Genomic DNA, 27077 nt, shown 5'->3' with positions numbered 1-27077 from the left:
CTATACTTGAGTATTGGGGGTGTAACGGTACACGTAGTTGTACAGAACCGTTTCGGCAATTTCGGTTCGGTTCACTTTTATGCCGTTTCGGTTTTCTGGGTACCCCCCCCCCCCAAATGTATTAACTTTGCGCCGAGGTGGAACTAAAGTTAACCGTGAGTTTCTGCCGAGACACTATGTTGTCTGTTGTTCTTCGCAAGTGTGTTGCTCAGTTCGCCGGAACAGTAATAAAAAAAAGTTTCCTCCAGAAGAACAGAGACTGGTTCTTTTATTAACCCGCTCTGGAGGCTATGAGCGGGGAAGTGAACCCCGAAGGGAGATCGGCCTTCGGCCCTGGAGGAGACCTCCACTGCGTTTTCCGACCACGGTCAGAAACGTCATGGCAGTAAAGGTTCAACAGCTATTAGCTGACGGAGGTGACAGTGAGCATGTCAACAGTATCAGCATGGCTAATGCAGACGCGAGGACAGAGCTGGAGGACCCCCACCCCCCATCTCCCTCCTGTGTGGGAACACTGTGGCTTTGTTGTCAGCATGAAGGGGAAAGACAATTGGATAAGTCGAATGCTGTGTGTCGACATTGTTACACGAAGATAGTATGTATGCCACAGGTAACACATCTGCTAACATACTTAAATGACATCACCCGACTGTAAAAATCGGGTCTACAAGCAAAAAAATGTTCAAGTTAATTTTTTTTTAGGCCAGTGTTAAGTATCCAAAGTTTTTGGTTCCAGACAGTTAATACTTGTCTTATTTTATTTATTCTTATATAAAACCAATAAATACATTTTGCAAGAAAAAAAATTCTGCCTTTTTGTACCAAAAAAAAAAACGAACCGAGACCTATGAAATTCTAAATCGAATCGAATTGACATTTTAGTGTACCGTTACACCCCTATTAGGTGTATGAAATAAAATAAACTTTGAGTGTATCAGAGATTGGCAGCTGATTCTCATGTCTCAGCCGTGTCATTTCCAGATGTAGGTCAGGCATGCCTAACGTGCAGCTAACTCTGCAGGTATGAACGTTCAAAGAAAGAGCAGAGACTAGAGCAGGTCACCTGAGAGCGACGTGCACTCAGCCCTACTTTCGTTGACTCAGGTGTGAGGCAGCTCAGATGTAGCGCGGCCCCACCTCCCTTCATGGCGTGGAGCTCAGTCCCTTCAATCATTTGGTCAGATGAGACAAAGGGACGGACGGGGACACATGCTCACTCCAAACACTGCCAGCATGGCTGTACACCATTTATTTGTGTTTTTGACCTTCAGCACCAAGAGACCGATTATGCATTGTAATGACAGGATGGCAGCAGAAGAACACCACAGGCATGTCACATCTCTGCTCGTCTGCATACACCCAGGTTCTCTGTTGTTTTCTGACATTGATACAGTAGAAATGCACAAAAAGCACAAGACACCATTACAGGTACATCCGATTTTTCTCAATACAGCAGATTTTGACAATTTTTTTGTTTGATTTTTATTCTCCTTTGCTAAACATAAAAATATTTGTCCTTCATTTAATCCTTCAGGGCCCGACGACCTGTTTTCCCTTTAAGACACAGAAGAGTTTGGGAACCAGTGGCAGCTCGTACCTCGAATGCGGTCAAGACAAGCTGGGCGGCGTGTTTCCGTCACACTCAGGCGCAGCGCGCTCGTCCGTCAGTCCGTCCGCCCGACTTCATTCCGTCGCTCACACCTCCGATAAGCTCAGATGTTAGACAAGTCTACTTTGTCTTGATATGCATGTTATTGATACAAATAGCCTGAGAAAAATCACACCCTGCCCTGCCACCCGCCCGTCAGCTCACATCCACCCAAACTGCTCCCGCCCAAACTAAACAAGCGCAGACAGGCAGAGACCGGGACCTGTCAAAGGTCACACATCCACCTTCATACGTACCTACTATTTTGGAAATTAATAAATAAAGTAGCTTCTGGCAGATGTGAAGGATTTGATCCCATTCTTTTTACATGTTAGGTTTCATAAAGAACTAAATCTAAGTTGAATCAGAGAGGGGGGCAAAGCTTTGATGGCTTTGATCATGGTGCTGCCTTCCCCTCCTCAGTGACTTCCTCTTTTTCTTTTACATCTGCACATTAGTTATTGTGCTCAAGCACAACCCCCACCCCCCAACCCCCACATCCTCTGGCTCCACAGCCTGTTCGTCTTTGATTTTCGTCTTCCATTTTCAAGCACCCGCCTGACCGCTGTGACTTTGGTCGGCTTCTACTCGCTCTTCTTGCTGCCGCTGGCGGCGGACGACTTTGACTTTCCCACATAGGCTTCAAAGAAGAACTGGACGAAGAGCACAAAGTAGCTGAGGTACATGAGGGAGGACCACACAATGTTCTGCATGTGGGACGGACACTCCTGGCCCTGCTGCATCCACGAGTACACCAGGTAGTTGACCACGCAGCCCATAAGCATCTGGGTGATCTGGGTCAACGTGATGAACATGGCAAACTTGCGTGACACCTTGAATCCGGCGGCCCGCAGGGCGTAGTACGAGTACATGACGGCGTGCACCAGGTAGTTCATGGTCATGAACCATCCGCCGCCAGCCACCATGTCTTTGTAAGAGTACCAGGAGTAGAGCAGCACGGTGATGTGGTGGTACCAGTGGAGGAAGATGAGCTTCTGCTTCCTCAGAACGATGAAGAGCGTGTCACCTGCAGGCAGACGAGATCAGGAGGAAAAGCCACCAGACGGCAATGAGAACTTGAACCAGATAAAACCAAAGACAAGTCCAGAGTCAGGAGCATGACGAATGCAAACGCAGTCATCATGCAGTTCCTGTGGTCTTTCAGCCAAAGTAACAATAAGTGATAAAAAAAATCCTCATTTTTTGTAGTTATGATGATATAAAGGCTAAAGACAAAACAGTGGGTCAGATATGCAGTTATTTCATTTGTCTTTGTTAGCTTTAAATCACTTCATCCCATAATAAACTCAATAATATTACTTGATCACTGAGTAAAGGAAGGTTTGAACTTCTGCTGAGGTGGAGCAGATCAGAGCAGTCTCTGCTGCTCCTTCATCCTTTTATCTGTTTGACTATCAGCTGTGCGATCTTACCCAGCTCAGGCGCTTTACTCAGAACAAAGGCGTACGCCCAGAACTTGCTGACGGGTCCGTTGTAGAAGCTCTGGTCACAAACCGACTGTTTGAGCCCTTTGGTCATCAGGATGAGCATCATGTAGCTCCCGGTCCGTATGGCACCAAAGATGCTGCATTCACAGAGACGTCAGAGGATTAGGGAGTGGCTTCAGCTCCTCCCCTCAGGTCACGTGTGACAGTGCAGCTGAGGACACTTCCTGTTTACAACCCTGTGGTTTGACAGCTTATCCATTTCTTAGACAAACACTCACCCTAACACATTTGTCAACTATCCAAATCAACACCTGGAAAAATGTGTGACTAATGTGACAAATCAAAAGAAGTTTTGATTTGATTTGTTTAAAACAAAGCAAGAATAATGCACAAAACAATACAATCAGTAGTTATGCATTCGTACAAAGACGTTTCAAACTTAGGATAGTTTGCTTCAGCTGTCTGTGTTGCTGTTGCTTTGGGATGTGGGAGGGGCTGAGTCACTGAATGCAGCTTCTCTGAATAACCCTTTAACACAGAAGCTTTAGCTGCAGTGTTGACATTGTTTGTCTACCTTAACTCTTCAACCCTTTGCACAGCTAATGTAGTTCCAGCGGATTGTGAAGCGCAGAAAAGCAGCCTTGTGCGTAGTACTGTAGTACTACTGTAGTAGTACAGTAGTGAAGTCAATCAACAGAAATCAGCTAATTCTGCCGCAGTGAAGCGCAACTTTGCGCCATTATGCAACACTTTAGGTTAGTAAAGTGGTGCACAGCTGATGAGAAAAGCCTTTTTTGGCTGCATCAGAAACAGCTGATTCACATAAACGGTTGAAAATGTACATTACGTCTAATGTCGTATGTTATTTAGGCGTCTCCAGATACATCTTCAGTTTTTCAGGGTTTGGAAAAACAATAAATAAAACACACTTTACATCCACAATTCTTTAGAACTAATTTTCTAAAAAGGCCCGTAAACTGGTATTTGGACCAACTGTTACAAGGACAAATTAACAAAAGCTGATTTGCACATTAAGATTCTAAAAGAAAGGGTTGTTTTTTTTATTCAGTTTATCACATCTACCTTTCTCCACAAATTCAACCCTCCAGTTCTCATCGCTCTGGTCTCCAGAATGACAGTCAGGCGCTTTGCCATTCACCAGTCACTGCTAAAAACGTGCTGACTGGCAGGCTTCTCCCCGTTTGGCGGGCCTGTCTTTGTGTTGCTTAGCTACATTTATAGTCTCTCTTGGTTTTACACGTCTCCGTTTCTGATTCTATGAAAAATCCTGCAATCTTTTCTAGAGTTAGCTTCTTTTTTCATGTTAAACATGCTTACATGTCATCTGGTTCTTTGATTTGGATTCATTCTTGGTTAAATCCCCACAAATTCCTCCAAATACTCCCAAAACGACACGACATGTTTGTAATTATAGCGACGTTTTTTGAGCTCGACTCTTCAGACTCTGCGCTCTAATCCCAGTTTAAATCCCATTTTACCTGAAAACTGCCAGGGTGAGCGACCACAACACCAGCGGTTTCCTCAGCTCAAACTTCTCCCTTTGTTTCATGACATGGCGCCCCCCCAGGATGCAGGCGGCATAGAGAGCAGAGAACAGAAAGGACTTCTTCCTGTAACAGAGAGGAGACATTAGGGATCCACTGTCACGTCCACAGCAGTCAAACAGGAACATGTGAATCACTCTGAACTCCACGCCTGGAATAACAAAAAGAGGCTTTTAATTTTTTAAAGCTGAATGTTCCTCTTCCAGAAATGCTCCTATAATAACTGCAAACTGAGTCTGGACCAGGTTCTGCTGTAGACCTGAGTCCTTCACTGCTCCTCCCTTAGCAGAGAGCATTCTGGGTAAAGCGTTTTGACCTGACAGACAGACTGCTGAGGAGACCAGAGCCACTCTGAGCTAACCACAAATGCAGCATCTGTGGGCTCTGCTGCCTCTAGAATTTACCGCTCTTCTCTTCCGTTCAGTCCAGTCCTCAGAGCCGCCGGCTGTCTTTGGACTGAGACTGTTTTTGGCTGTTCCTTTGACCTTTGATCCCTCTAGCTTTAGCCTGATCTTCATCATTTAAATGAAGTCATGACTCCATGTAAGAATGAACGATGTTGCATTTTTCCTGTTTCTGAAATGTTGATTTTTGAAAACATATTGGCTATTATCTATAACAGATATTCTCTATTTATTGGGGTTTTTGCCTGGATCCTGTCAGGTTAGGACACCCGGTTCAGTCTGTTTCTGTCCCACACAGACCGGATCCACAATGAGAACAGAATCCATTTGAGACCAGCTTTAAATCCAAAAACATCCGTGATTTTTTCAAGAGACACCTGTAGTGCTGCCCGGCAGACAGGAAGCTCCATTAGGTTAGAGACCCGACCCCCCCAGCTCTCCAGGACACCACCTCCATAATACTCTTCACTAAATGCACCAAACATTGAAATCCTCTTTTTTTTATTGTGATGGATTTGAGGGATCAGAACTGAAGGGAAAAATGTTACAGGGACTAGAGTCCGGGAAGATTAGCTTTCCATAAGGACAAGTCTGTTCAGCATTCTGTTCGTCTAGAATGTTCCTCTAGAACAGGGGTGTCAAACATACGGCCCACGGGCCGTATCCGGCCCGCCAGGTGGTTTAGTCTGGCCCACACATGAAGAATAAAAATCATAAGGATGTCTAAAAAAGAAAGCAAGTTTCTAGTCCATTCCTGTGGCGAGTTATGGTTATTTAAAGAAATAACCAAAATGCGCAATTCCGCCACTAGGGGGAGCAAAGGAAAAGCTTAACAGGTGAAACAACATATCTCTGCATGTGCCAAAAACGAAACCTAACAGCTCTGTGTCTGGGTAGGCAGTAGTTTGGTTCCCTGTGAGCCTCACCACTGAAGGATGATCAGTAGTGACACTAATGACCAAAAATGTTGTCAAAAAGAAAAAAAAGGTTGAAGTGAAGTCCTGAGCTTTCCAGGAAAATGGAAAGCGTTTTATTTGTTCACGGAGCTGAATGCAAACCTGCAAGCTTGGTATGTCTTTAACAGGTTCTCCAAGAACATAACATTCAGCACCACTATGAGACTCTCCACAAAAAAAAGTTTCACCATTTGCAGTTAAGAAAAAAAAAGATTTAGCAACTATTAGCTGGATCGATAAATAACCAACTGTCTGGATTTACTGCAGCCATGACGTCAGTCATGGAGCAGTGAAAGCTAGCTACCTTATTGCAAACAAGTTGGAGCAAACATCCAATCCATTTTCTGATGGTGAACTTATTGAAAAATGCTGAAGGCGGCAGAAGTCTTGTGCCCCAAAAAGGAGTCGACCTTAAACATGAGTCTGTCAAGAATTACGATCAGATCCAACATCTCTGAGGAAACATGGGCAGCCATATGAAGGAATCTAGTCATTTATTGTATTTTCAGTCACTATTGATGAAAGCACCAACATCACAGATATGTACAGCTGTGCATATTTATTAAAGGTGTTGCAGAGACCGTCACAGTGGAGTTTCTGGAGTTGATGGACACAACAGCAACTGATGACTTAGTCAGCTCTCTAGTTACTGTGCTGGACAATGTTGGAGTGAACTGGTCACATGAAGTAATTTTGGTCACTGATGGCGCTCCATCAAAAGGTCAGGAAGAAGGCAGGTGTTGCCACAAAATTCAGGCAGAAACCAGGAAAAGATTCTTATAATAATGAATAATAATAATAATAATGGACATTTCATTGTGTTTTGCACACTTGAATGACAGTAAATGTGTTTCTGCACAGGATTTGAATCCTGATATTGACGGTCTTGTGAAGTTTCAGGAGAGAAAGGAGGTTAACTCCAAACTCTCATGTTCACAAATGTTTGCAAGTTTAATTTAGTGTCATTTTGTCATCGTTTGGACGTTTACATTTTAGGAAGATGTTTCATTTTTTTCTGTAGCCCCTCTTGAATTTATTATCAGGATTGCTTCAGTGTCAGATTTAAAATATTCAGGCTGTATAAAATTGAATAAACCAATATTTTTTAAAGTGAAATTAATTTTTTTTTTAAGATCCATTGGCCTCTGTGAATGAATGTGTAATAAGAAATAATCAGGCTACCATGTTGGTTGAGGCATGTTTTCCAATTGGGTAAAAAAACAAGAATAAAGCTGTAATTTTGCCTTTACGTTACTGTTCCGGCCCACTTGAGATCAGACGGGTTGAATGTGGCCCCCGAACCATAATGAGTTTGACACCCCTGGTCTAGAAAAAATGTCACGGATTTTTCAGTTCAAGCTGCTGATAGAAGAATTTAGCTGCTTGATGTTCTGACTTCAACAAAGAACAGATGCTGCACAGATAGGAGACATGGTTGGAGAAGGAGTCAAAGAATATGTCTTTGTCCAAACAGAAAAAACCTTCTCTCAGCAGAGGGGGTGGAGGGGTGTGTGTGGGGGCTGCCCACCATGTTCAAGCTGGTTTGATGTCTTTGCCCAGCAGGGCCGTGCACAGGATTTTAGAGAGGCAGGGGCCCAGAGTCAGAAAAGGGCAGCAAAAACACTTTTTTATTTGGTCTTTTAGCGATCTACCGGTACGAAGCCCATTGAGACGACTGTTGTTGTGAATACATAAAATTGAATTGATATGGAAAGTAAGTAAAATTAAAAAAACAAACTACTAGTACATAATAGATTGTCCTGTTTAGGTTTATTTATTAAATGTTTGTGTTTCTGCCTCCAAGCCCAGTTTCCTGCATTTGGTCTCCTAAACTTCCAGTTCCCTGATGGCTGGATCCAATTTGACTCTGGTTCTAAGCTCGGATTCTCTTCTGTGTCATATCCTCTTAACACAGGATTTTGTTCTGATTGGAAAGAATTTAATTCTAAAATATTGTAAAAACTGAATGATACAGAGTAAAAAGAAGACGATTCTAATCAGGAAATATTGACATATTAATTTACTGTAGTGTCAGACACGTAGTGAGGAAGCTTTGAACTCGCCATAAATCCAGATTTATTTTCAACTCAATATCCAACTTCCTGTTCCTACATGATCTGGCTAGAGTCAAAAGTGACGTCTTGACTTATATAGAGCATTTTTCTCAAATATATAGCATTTAAGCTCGTTAAACCAGTGGACTGCGACTAGTTAGACCAGAACTCTCAGATTCAAGCTGCTTCTTTGTCACATCTCTTCAGGTCTCCATGGGTCAGCAGCTTCTCTCAACGTCCTTAGCTCTCTCTCTGGCAGCTCTGAGTCCGAGTGCAGCCGCAAAGACAGAAGCAGCAGTGCAGAACCCCCGTATTACAAGAAAAATGGGTTTGATAGAATTTTGGGATATTTTGTAGCCACATTTTTTCTTGTATCTCTAACAGAAATGTATGAATATTAATACCAAAAAAGAGGCCAGAGGGCACTAGGGCACTTTTTGTAACAGGGCTAAAAGGGCAGGTGCTCAAGCACCCCTAGGGCCCTATGAGTGCACATGCCTTCTGCCCAGCAGATGAACTCTTCGAGCTGCTTTTAGTTGATTTACTGACTCAGGTCTGCTCTACTTATTTTGATTGTCTAAACACACACGACGCAGCTAATCAGCAGCACTAAGTTCAGCATGGGTGGTAGATCTCCAGGACCAGGGGTTGGGCAGCTCTGCTTTAGACCCGTGTGTGCAGCTGAACATCAGTGTTCTGAGCATCACTCAAAGCCAGATGACTAATCTAGAATTCAGGGTCCGAATGTTGCTGCACAATAGCCATGCCCATAACCATCTGCCTTCAGCTCTGGGACCAAAGCAGAAGCATGTCAGTTCTAAAAAGCTCAGAGAAGCCTCCTCTCAATCGCTCCACACTGACAGGCTGCTGCAGTGAAGACAGGAGGCTGTTTGTGGCGTGACTCAGCAGCTCTGTCAAAGGAAACAGGGCGTTGTGTTTTTCAGGCGGAAGGATGCTCTTATCTCTGCTTCTGCGCTGAACAAAAGGACAAAACGGCTGTTCAAAGTCAGCCGAGCTGCTGCCACAGAATGACAAAAGGGTGGACTGCAGGATGACATCACAGTTTTCTCCCCCACACAGGGGAGGGGGCAGAGGAACTCACAACACAGTGGCCTACATACTCCGGAGTGGCTGTGGGGGGGCTGCAGAGGATGAACAAGCTCAGAATTCCTCTTCAGGGAGGAGCCAAGGTCAGAGGTCAGCGTGATTCCATGATGAGTCCTGTATCCCTAAACATTTATGTTTCCTCCAAAGAGTCTGGATGCATTTATTTTGAAAATCATGTACAAATGATGGGAAGAAATGGATTAATGCCTCATGTAAAAAAAACAATACTAACACCTTCAGCTTATCACCATGGAGTCACAAGGATTACATGATCAGCCCTCCGTTATGTCCAGAGTAGAGGTAAGATCTTAAGCCCGAGCCCGAGTCAGAACCCGACCCGGCTCGAAATTCGGGTCGGGGACTAAAATGACAATCATTACGTTCTGGTCGGGTCGGGCCGGGCTTTTCTCTCGCTGAGTTTTTAAATAAATATATGTTTATAAAATGTATACTAAAACGATGTGTGGATACTAAACTAAGGAATACCTGTTATAAATAAATAATTTGGTTAAAACAGAGAAGGCACTGTAAGGTAATTCATTGCTATATAACTACTACTAAACAAGCGCAGAGGCAGAGCCAGGGCACGCTTTGCGCACCTGTCGGGAATGTAATTTTCCCTCCGCAAGTCAGCATCTATTTTTTTAGGTATCCCCGATATGGAGCAGCAAGAAGTCAAGGATAAACTTAAGACAGGGGAACTGAAAAGGCAAACACGCACCGCGGCTGCAGAATTTCTCTGCATAATGAAGCGAGTGCGCATCAAGATCTCTCTTTCACTCTCTTTGTCTGGCCTCTCATTCTGTGTTCCAGCATTATTTTGTTGTGCAAATGCATTTATCATGATCATAAAAATATGTAGATATTTTAACCTTATGAAATCTGGCGTTTTTTTCTGCCAAAAATACTTTGGGAAAAATTGAAATTTCGGGTTTGCTTCGGGCTCGGGCCTGCAAATCAAGTTAATTGGTCGGGTTTGGACCGGGTTGGGCTTTAATGCCCGCGGGCCTGTGTCGGGTCCGGCTGGATTTTTTAGGCCCGATCTTACCTCTAGTCCAGATGATTAATTGTCCTTCTGAAATGAAGAAGCATAAAAAGACACAGCCAGAGCTGCTGTGGGAAGAGGAAGTGCTGCTGTTGTCCCTTCTTAGAAATGAGAAATCCAGCAAGTTTAGGTCAAAGACTGACTTATTATTCCAGACCTGCGAGCTGATAAGCTTATAGAGCTGCTCCATCACATCGCAATGATATTTATCATTAGTACAGATAACTTTACATTTCATTCAAATGTGTTTTTTGATCATTAAGAAATAAAAGTCTTTGTGATCCCAGGGCTCTAGACTACATTTCTGCAGCGGTGCGCATAACTTTTCTTTTTTTCTTGTTTGTGCACCCAATTTCTCGACCACATTGCATTTAGCTCAGCAGTTTCCCATGGTCACTTTCCTTTTTAGCCACTGTCAAATCAGACCAAATAAAAACATGCTGTTTGAAAAAGCTCAGATTTGTGTAGATATCGGTGAACAACAGTCTCTCTGCTCTGCTCCATTCTGATGCTTCCACCTCCAAACAAATAGATCCATGAATGTCTTTGTTTTCCTCGTCTGAGCTGGAATCTGGTCTTAAACTGTACCGCTAGGTAGCTCTGATATTGATCGCCATTTTTGTTGCATCTGTAATGTTGCTATACCAATTATGGTTGGGGTTGTTAGGGGCTGTAAGCTAGCGGGAGAGAGTGTAAACAAAGATTTTATGGGATATCAGCAAAGGGCTACTCCTGTCCAAACATTCCCAACCACACCTCAACTAGCGAGAGTGATTTTCGGAAACCTTTCAAATAAAAATATTTTTGTAATTATAGTTTTATCGATCAGCCCTGCCTCATGTATTAACTACAGAAAGTCAAAAGAGTTCAACTTCCAGCTATGTTTCAGTTCCTAAATCAGATATGGTTCATGTGGCTCCCAGAATAAATGATGCATCCAGGAAGAAATCTCCAGATCAGCGGTCGGAGCTTCATTTCTCTTCCTGCTCTCTTAATCAGCAAGTGACAAATACTGCACCATCATGCAGGTTTTCTGCTGAAACTCCATCACGCCTTATAGAAGCCACGGCTGAGGCTTTGTAGGTGTTCACTGTCTGAGACCGGAAACAAAAATATGACCAACTAGCAGAGTCTGACAAGAATCTGAGGCAGAGCCAATAAACTAGTCTAAAACCAACCATGTGCCATCGGTCACAGAGATACCAACTACTGGACCATGGCTCAGTCACAGCCCATGTGTCATTCAGTACCGACCCATATCAGACTAAATACAAGTATTGTATCAGAACCACAGGCTTTTTCCATCCCTCGTAAAGTCACTAAAGTGCGTGTGTTCAGACTCGGACTCCATCAATCAATCTGGATTTATGTTTCCATTTCAGGCTCTAAAAAAATGCCTGATGCAAAGAAGACATTCTTTCAGTTCAGATGCATATGACCCTCCACAGAAGTGTCTGCGGCTCATGACATGGTAAAAGCACACAGAGGTCAGAGGTTAAAAAAGAAACAACAGGAATGCAATGACAGCCAAGCTTTCCCTGCTGGAACGCTGCTGCACAGCATTCCAGCAGAAACCTCCACCTGGTTAAGAAAAGCAGGATTCATACGAGTTGAACTTTTTAAAAAGCGCTTCATTCTGTTGAATATGGAAGAATTCCTTCTCAAATAACTAGAAAAATTATTTTCACAAACGCTCTTTCACTTTAACTCTCATAGTGAAAATAAATATAAAAATAATTCTGAACAAAAAAAATGTAAAATAATAAATGTAAAAAAGATAATGTTTGTAATATGAGCTCAATTTTATTAAATTGTTGTGATTAAAACTTTTTCTTATTGCATTTATCTACATTTGTTCAGTTGTGTTCAAAGAAGTTCAAACCTTCATCCACCTGTTGAGCCTGGATGTGACTAGGTCACCAGTAATCTCTGAGCCCACGAGGGAGGAACGAGCAGCAGATCTATGACCTGCCTGATCCAGATGGTTGGGAGAGCAAGGACATCCTCCTCTGGAATGATGTCCAGATGACGGACGTCCAGAAGAACGCAGTGTTGGAAACCTTTATAATCTCAATAATTTAGACAGCACTCAGAAAAGACAACATAGTGAATCTCTGGGAGACAACACCAAGACCACATCACAGTCTGACTGAGAGTTATCTTAATTTTGGAGGGAAGGAGGTAAAAACCAACTAGTTTTATCACAAGAAGGAAAGAAAAACAAGAGGAGTGGTGAACAGCACCAACTGTCTTCATTCTTCCGACTCCTGCCTTTGCCACAAAGCACATCTTTGTCCACTGTGGCCTTCTGCTCAGAGTAAAGCCACACACACACACACACACACACACACACACACACACACACACACACACACACACACACACACACACACACACACACACACACACACACACACACACACACACACACACACACACACATCTCTCTGGGGCAGCTTCCATGTACATACACAAACCACCAGTGCAGCGTTTGCACAACTATCCTCACACTCTTGCAGAACTGTGGCAGTTAGTCTGAATTTGCTGTTTTCTCTAAGCCCGAGGAAGCACAAATGAAAAATACAGAGTCAGAGCTCCTGTGGGGATGGGGAAGGGGCCAACTCGAGAACCAGCAGAGACCTCATGTTTGGGAACCTTTGCTGAATAGAAACCGAGCAGCATCATCTCTAATGAACTGAAAATGTCAGTGTTTAGCTTTCTGGCTACTCCATTCAGGGGTCCAATCATCCCCATGTGATTCCGCCTCCGTTTTACAGCGGATGCCTTTCCTGGACCAACCCCCGCATTGACCCAGACCCAGGACCACCACATGGGAACCCTTAGAAGTAGTATCAAAAATGTACAGCACCTGTTATTCTAAAGAGGTCTCCAGTCCAGGAACTGACCTGACCCAAGCTGAGCTTCGGATGAGTCCAGGTAGAAACAGCAGTCAAACTGTACATGTTGGCTATGTTAAAGAGAGATGCTCAGTCCCAGTGGGTCCAAACTTTGGGAAAGCATTGGTCACATTTGTGTGTTTATGGAGTTCCCAGGGGCAAAATCACTGCACACGATTTGTTCCGTGTCAGAGTTTACTTGACCCCAAAGTACTTTGGTACTTTGTTCTCGCAGTACAGCACCATGGACCCGAGATCAGTATTGTTCTTCTGCGAGTACAAAACAATACAAAGAACACCAGATTTCTGTGGCTGTTCCAACAAAGCAATTTTCCCCTTGCAGGACTAATAAAAGTCTTCTAATGTCAACTTCTGGTTCTACAAATCCTATAAATAGCCAGAACACTCTTCTTCCACTTTCGGCTTCTCCCATCAGGGGTCGCCACAGCGAACGAGTCGCATGGTAGATTTTGGCAATGTTTTACGCCGGATGCCCTTCCTGACGCAACCTTCTCAAACCGGGCTTGGAACCGGCAGAGGTAGAGAAGGGAACAGGGAGCAGCCCGGAGTCGAACCCTGGTTTCACGGACGGAAGGCGCCGCAAACCAGCACGAGCTAAACCGGCTCCCTAGCCAGAACACAAAACATAAAAACTAAAGCCTGTAGTCGTAGTGTCAGCAGGACATTTGGACAAACAAGACAATGCAGGAGCTGTGCAAAAAAATCCACAAAAAAACGTACAGCTGCACTCAAAGTTCACGATGATCTGAATTCTTGAGGATTTAATGCAACAACCAATAATACCTCAACAAAATGAAAACATTCTAACTGATTTGTGGCGATCTACACAAGTTGAGAGGAGACTTGAGGCTGACAGAAGGGATAAATACTACCACTGTATGCGAGTGCAGACATAGTCAGTGATGTTCGGACGAATAGTTCACTGTGAGTAGGCCCTTTGTGACAGATCAGTGTCCTGTTATGTTATCAGAAAAGAAGATCTTACCAGAGTAACTGGTTTGTAATGTTGTTGTTTCATTGTGACAAACTACTGTCTATCTGAAATCTGGCTTCATATTTGATTAACTTGAGAAACTTTAAATCTACAAACAGAACAGTTGTGATAATTCCACTTACCCGTGCTTTTCAAACAGACAGTTCTCAAACTAAACCAATACAGAAACTAAATAACAGCAACATGACTGTATAACCTGTGGAAAATCCGAATTAACACAAGTTTAACGATCCACTCCCATGAAAATTGTGTTTTTAACATGTTCTTGTGGCATTTTTCTTCTTATGTAGGGCATATATAAAGAAAATGAAGCTCAACACTAAATTTCTGTGTATTTCTTTAATCAAATGGTTGTGAACCAGGAGCAGACAAAAAAATGCAGTTGTAGCAGTGAAGTAGGAGGTGCTACAGTCGACAGGTCCACAAGCTCCCTCCTCCACTCCATTTTAATATATCGACTTGCTGACAAATAATGTAAATCATGTACATATTTCAGGGTTCCTACATGTTTCTTCATGTTAAATTTAAGACTTTTTTAAAGACCCTTTTAAGATCTTGAATATAAAAAAGACCAACTTCTAAGCCAAATTCCCAGCCCTATCGAAGAAAAAAAAACTAAATCCCTGAATTTCAGAACAATTACTTGTCAATAATGAAGTAGAACACAGATTTTTGTTTACTTGTTTGTATCTGGAAAACTTCACCTGCAGTGTTGGGTATCCAAATATTTATCTATGAGTCACGCTGGTGGAAGCACATCTTCATCCTCACTTGCAATCTTCCTCCTGAACAATCTTCCCTGCATTGTTCTTTTTTCAATAACCTTTTTAATTAATAAGTTGACTGTGAATAAATTGAGTGTTCCTGCACAACAAATCAAATGTACCCTGGCTGTAACATGCGCATGCTCAGCATGTTTGTCTAGGGAAGCATTGGTCATATTTGGTGGTGATGATGAGACACCAAAAACCATAGAGATGCTAAGATTATAAGATGAAGTGCTGCCAGGTTGACAATTTTAGCGAAATCAGCCCACAGATGCTTTTGAATAGGTGTAAAAGCATCAAAGGCAAAACACAAAGCCGTGCGTACCTCCGCCACATCGGGCTTACTTTTAGCCCTGGCCACAACTAGCTAAAGCGGGTGTTTCTTTTGTTGTTTTTTTTGGCATCTGTTATGATAGTGCATAACGCGCCTTACTAAAACAAAGCTGGTTAAAAAACTACAACTTTAGAACAGAAAAGCCATTCGGAAAAAGTTTTAAACTGCACTATTTATGAGACCAAGATAACATTTTTAAAATCCTTTTTAAAAGCTTTTTTTCCCGAACTTTGAAATTCAAGGCTTTTAAGGGCTGGGCGTTACTGCCGGAAAATAAACTCTCGAATTTTAATTTTTTTTATTCGATTTCCGATTTATCCCAATCCCCCCCACACACACACACACTTAAGGAAAGCAATAAGTAAAAACGGCAGAAACTTAAAGCAAATTTACCTTTAATTTAAGACAAATGTAACCCCCCTTTCTGGGATGAATAATAAATAAATGAACACAGTCTTTGAATCAAAGTCCCAGCTGTGTTAGTCTGTGGCAGCAAACCCATACCAGTTCCAAACAACGGATGATTTTATTCCTTTCTTGGAAACAAACTTCCCACTCTCACTGGTAGCCATGTTGTCACTTGCTGTTTCGTGTGTGCTAAGATGTTGTTGTTTGTCGCTTGCCATACTGCTGTGTGAAACTAACGCTACGGAAACTCTGGCCAAACATGTGCCATTACACAAAAACTCAATTTAGTTATTTTTAAATCGCCGAACAAAAAATACGAATGAATCCATTCAATCGATTTTTGCCCAGGCCTACTTTAAGACTTTTTAAGATCCTGCAGGAACCCTGGTCTTTGTTTTCCTCGTCTTGAGTTGGAATCTGGATCAAGACTGTACAACTGGATAGCTCTGACATTGCTCACCATTTCTGTTGCACTGATACTATTAGGTTGGGGTTGTGAGGTAAGTAAGCTAGTGGGAGAGAATGTAAACAAATGGATGATGGGAAGGAAGGCAAGCTCACTCTACACCAACACACACGTCTGACAACTCTGAGGTAAATTTCTGATGAACTCCTGCTGCTCTGCAGAAACTACAGTATGTCCAAGAAAACAACACAGGTTTCTGGATTTTGGCAAAAAAACAGCATTTAGATTAAAAGATGATTGAAGTGGGACTTTAACCGGGGACTCTTGGTTGTTATGGTGTAAATATTTGTTTTAAAAAGATGTATGACATAAGAGGAGGATTGATTCTGCTGGCTTTGCTCTCCCACACCCACAGTGTTGAATAAAGCTGCAGGCTGACCTACTCTGGAACGCAGATTTGTCTAAAGTGGCCAAGAGATTTCACCATTATGTAACCCTGTTTGCAGTCAGAGAATATATCTGCCTGTGACAGTGAGCAGGTGCTTGTCTCACCTGTAAGTGTGTGGGTGACTGTGCCAGACATGGAAACATATGCAAATGTGCACACGTAGAGCCACATTTATCCAGTTCAGTGCTGCTTGGAAGAGGCAGAGGAAAAAGGTTTACTTTGCCAAAGTGTGGGAGGAACAGAACATGACAGAAGAGGTTCTGTCATGGATTCCTAACTGGTGAAATATAAAGTTAAATTACATGAAAAGGAAAGGTGCGTGATCCTCCAGAGGGCTCAGTTAACATGGTAAACTGCAGCATCGTTAATAAAAACTGCTCATTTGGGAGGATAACAGGATGATGGCAGCAAGCCTTTAACCAAGCAAATATGCTTTTAAATGTGCCACAACAGATAAGAAGCCATGTCAAAAATCAGGTGTCTGTGATAACTGAGCCCCATGAATGTATGCCAGTTGGACATCTGCTATGGTCAGAGGATTTCTAATTTTTATTCACTGAAAGTCACCCCCCATCTACCCGTTACATTTGTCCGCATATGTTTTTTCACTTCACTTTCATTGAGTGCTATTTTCGTGAACCATAATAAACTCTACTGTGTCTATCAAAGCTCAGTTTAAAACCGAAAAGACTCTTCCGAGATTGTGATGTAAATAAGCTTCATGGTTTGTTTACTTTGGAGCTGTATCAGACAGAAAACAAAGCTTTTTGATCCATTCAATTCAGTTGTTTTTTGTGGAGCTCAAATAAAAACTTCAAAGGCTCTGAAATGTACCAACAATATTAAAGCATCACTTTTTTCCTTATTTTTAGTATTTTCCAAAATGCAGATGTGGTAGCTCTGCAGACTAACCCTAGCTTAGCCAGTCGTTGATCAGAATGGTACAGTTGGCATGAGTCAACGATTAGTTGTAATTTATTACTACATTAGTTACAATGACAAACTGTAGAAGTAGGTAGAAAGCGTGTAAACAAGGACTGGATGAGCAAACATCTCAGAATGCACCAGCTTACCGGCATCCACTTGGTCTGGCTCAAAGTAGCTGTGGGTTTGTACGGGTCCGAATTTATTGTAAAGCAAGTTCCTTCCTGAATTCACCCTCACAATACACCATAGACATGTAATCACTGAGTGAAAATCTCTAATGTCACTCATTGAGGGGCAAAGATGAACCATAGAGTGGGAGCGACACCTTGACCAGTTTGCGCCACGCAATCCTACAGCAAGCCAAAATTGGCCAATTAGCCCAGATAAAGTAAAGTGAAAGTTCTGTTGAGTCTATTTATTAGTTAGACTTAAGACTTCCTGGTTTATTGGTTATCAGTACACACCAACTGTGAGGTTGTCTGGCAGGAAAATAATGACTGTTTGGTTTTCTGTAAGCGGGGCATAGTTGATAACATCGACTGCAAAAATGTGTTTGAATGCATCCATGCATGACTTGGTATCCTTCTTCAACAGAAACCAAGTCAAGTTTTATAATGGGAGTTGTGCCATATACAAACTGGTAGATCTGCATGCTGTGAAAGGTTCTCTGAGAGTTTTTATTGAACCACAAGACTTTGTTACATCTTGAAAGAGTCATAAAATGAAGAGATGAAAGCTCTGGAAACATTGTTTATGTCAAGATGAGGTGAATAGTTGTGTTAGAAGATATTATCTACAAGGAAATTTGTCTTCCATTCTGCAGTAAAATAAAGAAGACGATCAGGATTCCCTCCAAAAAATAAACATTCCTTAAAACTGGATTTCTGAAATGTTGATCAGTGTAACGTTGAATAAACTTGAAAAGTCACTGAGAGTGATCGGACATTCAAAAAGAGGGTAGAAGAATTAGCTAAATAAATTAGCATTACCGGTAATTAAATGAGTTAGCTTGAAAATATCAAAGATCCATTTGTAACTTGGAACTTCATTGGTAATGAAAGTTAATGGAAACGTTCAAAGCTTGTGTAAGAAAAGTCATATTGAAGAGAGGCTTGATACGAGTCGATATTCAATAAGTCAACATTTTCCATTACTTTTCATATAACCTTACAACAGGGGTAGGCAAACTAAGGCCCGCGGGCTGGACCTGGCCCGCCTCCATGTTTGGTCCGGCCCACTGAACAGTATCAGAGACCAGAGGTTTTTTCTTTTTTTATCTGGCCACACGATTGAGACCCGCATAGAACGTGACATTTTAACCAGCTCGTAATTAGTACACTGATCTAGTTTAAATTTAAACTGCAAATGTTGTTTTTAGATAGTGTTTAATCATTTGCTTTAGTGTAACTTCTAAAAACTTATTTTGTTTAGTGTAACTTCTAAAATCCTATTTTGTTTAGATATGTATCAATACTTTGTCAAAATTCTTGAAAAAATCTAAAAATATAAAATAAATAAAACAATGGATATAGTTCCTAGGGCAATCATCTACCAGCTAAAGCTTACTGGGGCGTGCACCATGACAATTCTCCCCTCCCGAAGAATGTTTGGCAAAAAGCAAGCTCAGCAAAAGCAGCTGGGCACGGTGGAGGTAAGATGATGGCTTGGGCTTGTGGGATGTCCCCTTCCAGTCACAGAGTGCAAAAAATAATTTGGAGGAAAAAAAAGCCAATTTTCGACTTTGGTTCCTTTCTCTACTGTCGCAGGGAGACTTAACTGGAACGTTTGGTTTGTTGGTTTCAGAAGCAGAGAGAAGGCAGTTGAGGCTGAAGAAAACTGGCACAAAAGTAAATAGAGCACAAAATCCAACAGTAATGGTGATCAGACATGACAAGCCAGCAACCGCAGTGGCATCTCCCAACACACACATGCAGCATCTCCCAACACATGTAAAATCCCAGGAAACAATCGAATTTAAGCCACTGAAGGTGAACGTGTCTCCATCAGGCTGATGGAGCGTGAAAGTGAGCAACAACACTTCAGGAAGACCTCGGTTCTTCAGCAGGTCGTTAATAGTCAAGAGAACAATGGCAGCTTGAAGCCTGAGGTTCTTTAGCATGGTCAGGCCCCTCCCCCAACAGCTGCCACTGGTACAGAGGCAGCAGCATGCAAAAATACTTCACCTTCAACTGCACCGTCATCAAGATGAATCTTTGACGGCAGTAATGCATTTAGATGCTCCCCTGCCTAATATAGTTCTGCATGGGGTCATCCTCTCCATCCTGTACATGACGGACAGCACAGCGCCTTTTCCAAGAGGCTAATCCAGCTTCACTGTCACACCAACCTCTAGCATTACCTCACTCCATTAAGACTTTATAACTCTTCATCCTTTTGCCATAGATAAATTCATTTGATGTTTGTTGTTTTCTGACCGAGTGCTTCCCTGTTTTTGTCACTCATTGTTTGTCATTGAGCCTGTACACGGAACAACCGAATTTCCAAAGCTGGGATCCATAAAGTATCTTTATCTATCTTATCTCATCACAAAATCCATCATGAAACACAAATATGGGCAGCTAGATGGTCTGCTGTAGCTCAGTGGGTTGAGCAGCTAACTGCCATTCAGTTGGTCAGAGGTCCAATTTTCTAGATTAGACTATCACTTGACCAATACACATGAGGACACCGGTGAGACCAGGATTCAAATCTCTGAAGGTAATCAGGTCCATCACCAAGAACCCCACACACACAGAGCACCAGCTTACTCCCACCCTGCCCTCCCATGTCCAGGGACATGGCGTGCACACTTGGTTTCTGCAGGCGAAGAAATGTCAGCTACGTTCAGCTTCTACAGTTCTGGCTAAGCTTCTGAGTTTCTGAACTTCATCACTGCCACTGCCGTGCTTCTGATCCTTTTGATATACTGTATTTGATGATATTGTCTTCTGGTGGTTCCTGTAACACATGTAGCCTCTTCTTCTTAAAGCTGTACGCCTCTTTGCATGACCGTTTCTGCTAATTGCATTTTGTAGAGTGCAGTGTTCCCCTTTTGCGGTCCTGCAGTTTTTCATGGAGCTTTTTTTTACATAGCAAAGTATGTTCTGCATCCTGATTGGGTAGAGACCTTGTCAATCATTCTCCTCCATGCAATGTCTCCTGAACAGAATGCACTCAGTTTTCCTCACAATTCTTCAGCCGTCTCTTTTCATTATACTGGACTTATAGTTCCATGAGGGTTCGAACTTAGTGAGTTTACCACCATTAAGAGGTAGGGGTGTGGTCTTCAGTCAAGCCTACTCCTGAGTGGTACCCATAGAAATGCTGACTCAGTCCAACGAGTACCAATCACTGCCTTCTGATGTCGTCTGGTTTCACTATGTCAACGTCCGCACCCCAAGAAAATGGCAACTGAATTGACTTCATTTCATTGGAACTGGAAGCAAGTCAGTTTCTATGGGTGACAACACACTCACTCTGTCCAGTTCTCATTTACAGTTAATTGTAATCCGACTTCCCAGATTTCACCTAGTGCAGGTTAATTTTAAAATGGATCCCCTGCGTTAAACAAGGGAGCACTGTGATTTATAACAACTCTACTCATGTATCATCAAGCATGTTCAGGTGTCTCACTGTGATGCTGCAGATGTGTCAACCCTAAAACATCTTCTGAAACCAAGAAAAGTTCTCTGTAATTTTCTGGACTCTTTGAAACTGAGCTGGGCTTCCTGCGAACAGAGTAACAGGATACTGGCAGGAACCTCCTTCACTTATCAGGTACCAGAAACCTGAGCCCACCAAGCACAGTAATTAATTGAAACTTGGAATCCTAGTTCCAACATTGACCAGAGCCCATGAATGATAACTGCTGAAATAAAATTCCAATTACAGCAGAACTGTATTTGTCATCCCCACTGATGTATCAGTTCATGGACATGGTCTGTAGAAGTCCATCAAATGTTGATCAAACTTTGTAGTTTAGACAAAACCTCCAAGTCTGTAGTTTCACAGAGGAGCTTAACTGTCCTTCATTTCTCTTGTTGTCCTTGTTTCTGTTGTTATCACCTATATACAAATATATTTCCTTTTTCCCATGAGGGCAAACATTATGTCATTCAAGTAGGTTTCATGACAGAAGTTTAAAATGCAGAAGTAAAAAGCCATGTCAGTCTGTGATGTGTGCACACATGTAAAGTACAAATTCAATTTCAAAATTCCTTTATCAAGAGGTGAATTTCAAACAGTGTCCCCAAAGTTTTTATCTACAATCTGAGACACTAGAGTCAGCATGTGTCCCTTCCTCCGCCATGAGGAAGGGACACATGCTCATCGCCATGTTTCTCCACTGAAGCAGCAGAAGTCTGAGGAGAAGCAGAAGAACCCTAGTCTGCAGATAAACCACCTCAACATCAGAGGAAAACTCTCCGCTCTCATGTTGGTTCATGATAAGGCCAGCTTTGGGTTATCAAAGTCCACAAATATATACCGCATTTATTGGACTGTAAGCCACACCAGATTATAAAGCGCATCAAGCAAATTAAAATCAGCCATGTGAAGATATGACCACACCACACAGAAATCCTAGAGGGGCGAAGAGCCAGCAGGCGACTGGTCAGAAACGTTGATGGGAAGTGTCTCTATTGAACTGTACTGTTATTCGTGTTGGCCTCTTTTGCAGCTCAGATAAAATACAGGATTGTGTCAGGTAGGGCATCCGGCATAAAAACTCTGCCAAACCACTTGTGCGAATCAGTCAAAGCGGTTTTGCTGTGGCGACCCTTAAACGGATATGCTGAGAGATGGACAAGCAACCTGTGCAGAAAGTCAGATAAGTCAATCTTTATTCACAATAACTCAATATTATTTAGTTGTAACACATAAAATACAAAACAATGCTCTCTCTTTTTCAGTTCATTATGTTAAAACTGTTATGATCACTCCACCTGGCTCTTGACCACATAATGTTTCAATAATCCATCAAGTGGTGCAACTTCATGGTTTACCAGTCATACAAAGAATTTGGACAGATTTCTGAGCGTCATGTACCAAAGAAAAGAGGCCAATAAGGACAACAAAAATACATACGGCACTCCAGTTTATTAGTTGCACGATTTTTTTTTAAAGAAAATTTTATTTTAAGTGTGTCTTAGAGTCAGAACAAACTACAGTAGAAAGGTGTTGATTTTAATGCAAATCATTTTTTATCTCATATGTGAAGGATTAGATTTGTGCACAAATTTATTAACATCTGTAGTTAGTTCTGACTTTTCTGCTGCTAGACGGCGTAATCCACACATTCATTCGAAACAACACTTAGATCTGCTGATACATGTCTTCAACAAACCACATTCCCGCCAACAGACTTGAAAGACCCACTCTGGTCATCTTTTAATCCATTTATAAAGCATCCCCGGGTGGTCTTCGAATTATAATTTTGCCATTTCTAGCAAAAATAAAAAGATCCTGTGTCGTTGTCTAAGACATAGTTTCTGCAGAGAGGCAGGAGTACATTAGAGATTCACCTCTGAGTTGTAGATGGGACAACTGGCATGAAGCAACTCTGTCCTCCTTTCCCCTCCCCGTTACTGAGAGCTTGGAGATGGGAGCTTGTGGCCCGCCCAGCATAACTTCTAAAGTGGTGTCAAATTATTGCGTTCATCGCAATTAACTAGTTATAGACAAATTAGCATGTTTCTTTTATTGCATTGATCACATTTTTAGTCTATTATTATTGTCTTGTTAACAAATATAAAAACAGAGGTTCAACTGTGAACTCAGCTGAAACGCCTCTTTCATCGCTTTCATACCGTGCAGGTCACGGTGTCCATGTTGGCGGCACGTACCGTGTCACTGGTGTGACATTGTCAATGTGTGACTTTGTAGTTCTTACACTGTTTTTTCCCCCCAGAGCAGTCAACTTTCTAAACAAAATATGAACTTTCAAAATAAAAAAAATAAACTGTAACAACTGTATACCAATTATGTGCAATGAAGTCCACAAAGTGCAATAACGATTACCGGTATGTGCAATACATGTAAGTAGGTATGTACATATCAATAGTTCCGAAAAACTCTTCTCTTGTTCTTCTCTTTATTCCATATATATATATGTATATTACTTTATTTAAATTGCCCAAAGCAGCTGGAGAGAACCGGGATTTTTGTTGTCACAAGCTTCTTGTGTAACTATGACAAAGGATTTCTGATTTCTGAACTAACCCAAAACAACTATCATCTATTACGTAAGGGATAAAGCCTGACAAGGTGTTCGTTATCATAAATTGATGGGGTAAGTGGAGTGCTGATTCCATTGGGCAGTAATTTGTGGAACAAGGTGTAAACATGTGTATTGTGGTATTAATTTTGTATCAATATTTTTTGGATTATTCAAAACGTGTTCATATTGTTTTGATGTGTTAAATTAGAGCACTCTGGACCTGATGTTTTGTTCTTGGTGCCCCCCCATTTGTTCGATATTGGTGGTGGTGTAAAAGTAAAGGTTGGGGATCTGCAGTTATAAAAACACTTCCTAAAGCTATATTTTAGTTGGGTTTTGATCTTTTCTGTGCTACAACGTCACCCAATTAAAATAAAATACCTAAAAATGAGGCTTTTATAGAATTTTTTTAAGTTTTATTAAAAATAGACTAATTAGGTTAATTAATTAATAATAATAATTTATACTTTATTCATCCCACAATGGGGAAATTCTTCTCTGCATTTTGGCCCATCCCCTGGGAGGGGGGGGGGGGTAGATCCGCCAACCCTTCAGTTGTTGGACGACCTGCTCTACCGCCTGAGCTAAACTGCCGCCCTCCAGGTCATTCATTGCATAATAGCACTAATTTCTACTTCATAAATCAGCTCAAACTGCAGCTGGACATTTGTTCGGTGGAGTGCTCCTCTTCTGTGCATCCTTTTCCAGCCTCACAGCTCCTGCTGTTCAGAACAAGGATTCTGAAGAATGGACATGAATGTTTTGGGGAGACTACTTGTCTAATTATTTGTGACTTTTCAGTTTCAGCTATAAATTATAATCAAAAATGAACCAAAAACTAAGCATCATTGAAAACACAAACAGTACCAGATCAGATTATTAAAAAAACGTGATCAGGGTTTAGAAATTACACCATAGGATCAATTTTCAACTCAAGATTAACTAAATGCAACTTTAAATTAAACTGCTCTGACCTTAAAATATCATATATATTGAAATCAAACTGCACGCGCCTTTACCCTTTGGTTTATCTCTTCTGAGCCATGAGAGCGGTTCGGCACCGGTAAGGACGCGGGCCTCTCCCCGCCTCACAGCCATGTGCTCCGGCCCAGTCAGCCTCACCGCAGAAAAAGCTCTGGGATGTCGGCGCAGATGAGCAGCAACCTGATTGGCTGACGCCGTGTCAGCAGACATCAGAAGATGAACGTGATTGGCTGTTTGTCAGTACCAGGGCATGGACAGCTCCCACACGCCGCGGCCATCCTCCTGCTCTCTCACAGACATGTTTCTCTCAACTGACCGGCGGTTCGGTTCTGCTCAGTTGAACCGAGCATCATGAGAGTCAAAACTCAAATGGACGCACAGTGACTGTAGTAATGCTAACTATAACAGTAGCTCGCTATGCTTTCCTCCAAGTCCGAGCCCCCGGCCATGATGGTCCACGATGACGGTCCCCGGCGTTAGTTTCAAAGCACGGACCGAGAATGCAGCAGAGCCTGACAGACATCACCCAGGAAAAAATGCTTATGTTTCCATCTGAAGCGTGAATCCGCCACGCATTTCTGTGAACTTTTAGCCTGTTTGCGGAACATTACGGATGCTGTGACCGCCTGTGCGGTACCAGCCTTCAGGTTCGACCGAACTGAGACCATCGGTAAGATTAAACACAACAAACGGAGTCCCGCCCGGGCAGAACAAAGAGGCTCAAAGCCCATCCCGACGCGGATGAGGCAGCCGGGTGACCTTAGTTTATGGCTGATATGAAGGCAGCGGGCACGAGCGCTGCCGGAGGATGCGGAGCCACGCGCGGAGAACCGGCGGGCTTTATAGACAATCCAGACAGACGGAACCGTGTGTCTGGTCTGGTTTCACGGCGGAAACGGCCCGTTTGTGGTTCCCGCGCAGAGAACAGCAGACGGCTGATATAACAGGATAAAAGAGGGTTAATCCCGGTGAGCAAAGCTGATGCATCTGCGCCGGAATAAATAGGCTTCGGTTCGTGTCCAGCTCGCGCTGAGGCGGACTCGGTGGCGGGGGGGAAGGGGGTCAGAACGTGAAGCCTCACCAGTTCTCCTGCATCCACCGGATGGCTTCCTCCTCGTTGAACTGCCGCTCGAACTCATACTCATGCAGGGCCAACACCGACATGCTGCTGCGCGGCTTCAGACGGCTCTGGAAGGTGTGCGTGCGCGGCCTGCTCCCCTCGCTCGGTCTCTCGATGCTCTGCTCCCCCTCAGCCCAGCACTCGCATCGCTCGCGCGCCTCTTAGGACCCCGCTGTTATGAGCGAGCAGCTCTCCTCGCGCTCTCCTCCTCCGCCACCAGCTGCCGGGCCGACGCCCTCTTCCTGAAGAAGGTCGCCGCTGGGTCCTAGCGCCACAACAGATCTCCAGCATCCATTAAAAGCTCTTGGGTTAAATCAGACCAAGTCTTGCGAACAGTGACTGTTTGTAGTTTTTTGAACATCATTGCCAGACCTTAAAAATAATGTTTTCTATAGTTGCTTCATTTGTTGTTGGACATTGTCATGCTTTCATGGTTGTGTAGCCGGGGCACACTTTTGCTGTGGGGTGCGTGCAGCGCCGGCTAAGATCTTCTGCATTGTGTTTTCAGATTAATAACGAGTCTCACACAGGAATTGCCATCCAGGATGAGGGATTTTACTGTGTTAAAGCAACAACAACAACAAAAACAAAATACAGCACGTGTTTTATTTCTGGTCTCACTCCAACACACACCTCCACTCAGCAGTCTTCATGGAGACTGAGGGGAATGCCGCGAAAGAACAGGAAGTAGCGAACCATCAAAATAAAACTCTCTGCTTAGAACATTCTTCTACAAATAACAAAATAAAGATAAAAAAAGGCAAAATTTTGATTAAATTAAGACAACAAATATTACATGGGCTACATCCTCCCCTCCTAGATTTCGCCAAAATCCATCTAATAGAAAACAAAACCTCAATACTGGGCAATGGCTCAAAGAAAGCTCTCAGCTTCACAGTGAATTAGAAAATTACCCGCTATACAGGTTCAGGGTGATCAGACCTTAGTCTCTCCTAGATTGATATGATGGCGTCTACACAATACAGGTACCTTGCCACCAATACTCGTAGATTCTGAGGGTTACTTAAATACCAGGTACCAAAAAAAAAAAAAAAACTATCCTCTGAACTTTCAGAATAATGTCAACAATGACTGAGACTTCCTACTAAGAGAACTTGCAAATCCTTTCAAACCCAAAGGCCTCTGAACCATAGTTTCGATAAGTCGGTTGACCTTTTTACTTACTCTCCCTACGCGAGTCGTGACTACACATTCCTCACCCTGGTCTATCTGACTGCCTGAAAGCTCAGAGGCACTCATTATCCATTAGCCAGTCTGCACCATGCTGTTTTCCACATCTAAAGAGTCAGGTGTGCAAATCTCCTCC

General features: G+C 42.6%; 1 protein-coding gene across 1 annotated transcript; it reads right to left on the bottom strand.

The window, feature by feature from the left end:
- Nucleotides 1-1213: 1213 nt before the first annotated feature.
- On the bottom strand, nucleotides 1214-25984 carry elovl6 (ELOVL fatty acid elongase 6). The gene is made up of 4 exons (XM_004086493.4): nucleotides 25712-25984; nucleotides 4596-4727; nucleotides 3082-3233; nucleotides 1214-2675 (listed from the first exon to the last, which is right to left on the bottom strand). The coding sequence occupies exons 1-4, from the start codon at nucleotides 25792-25794 to the stop codon at nucleotides 2233-2235; spliced, it is 810 nt and encodes a 269-aa protein (XP_004086541.1). The 5' UTR covers nucleotides 25795-25984; the 3' UTR covers nucleotides 1214-2232.
- Between the last annotated feature and the right edge of the window lie 1093 nt (nucleotides 25985-27077).

The sequence above is a fragment of the Oryzias latipes genome, chromosome 10, assembly GCF_002234675.1.
Source record: "Oryzias latipes chromosome 10, ASM223467v1".
NCBI lineage: Eukaryota > Metazoa > Chordata > Actinopteri > Beloniformes > Adrianichthyidae > Oryzias > Oryzias latipes.
The sequence above is the reverse complement of the archived record's forward strand: the minus strand, read 5'-3'. Positions and strand labels throughout refer to the sequence as shown.

Excerpts from the sequence above, each read along its gene's own strand:
- elovl6 (XM_004086493.4), bottom strand. The coding sequence starts at position 25,794 with ATGTCGGTGTTGGCCCTGCATGAGTATGAGTTCGAGCGGCAGTTCAAC. Across the intron at positions 4,728-25,711 it reads CGGTGGATGCAGGAGAACTG|GAAGAAGTCCTTTCTGTTCT; the intron begins GTGAGGCTTCAC and ends TCTCTGTTACAG. Across the intron at positions 2,676-3,081 it reads GAGTAAAGCGCCTGAGCTGG|GTGACACGCTCTTCATCGTT; the intron begins GTAAGATCGCAC and ends GTCTGCCTGCAG.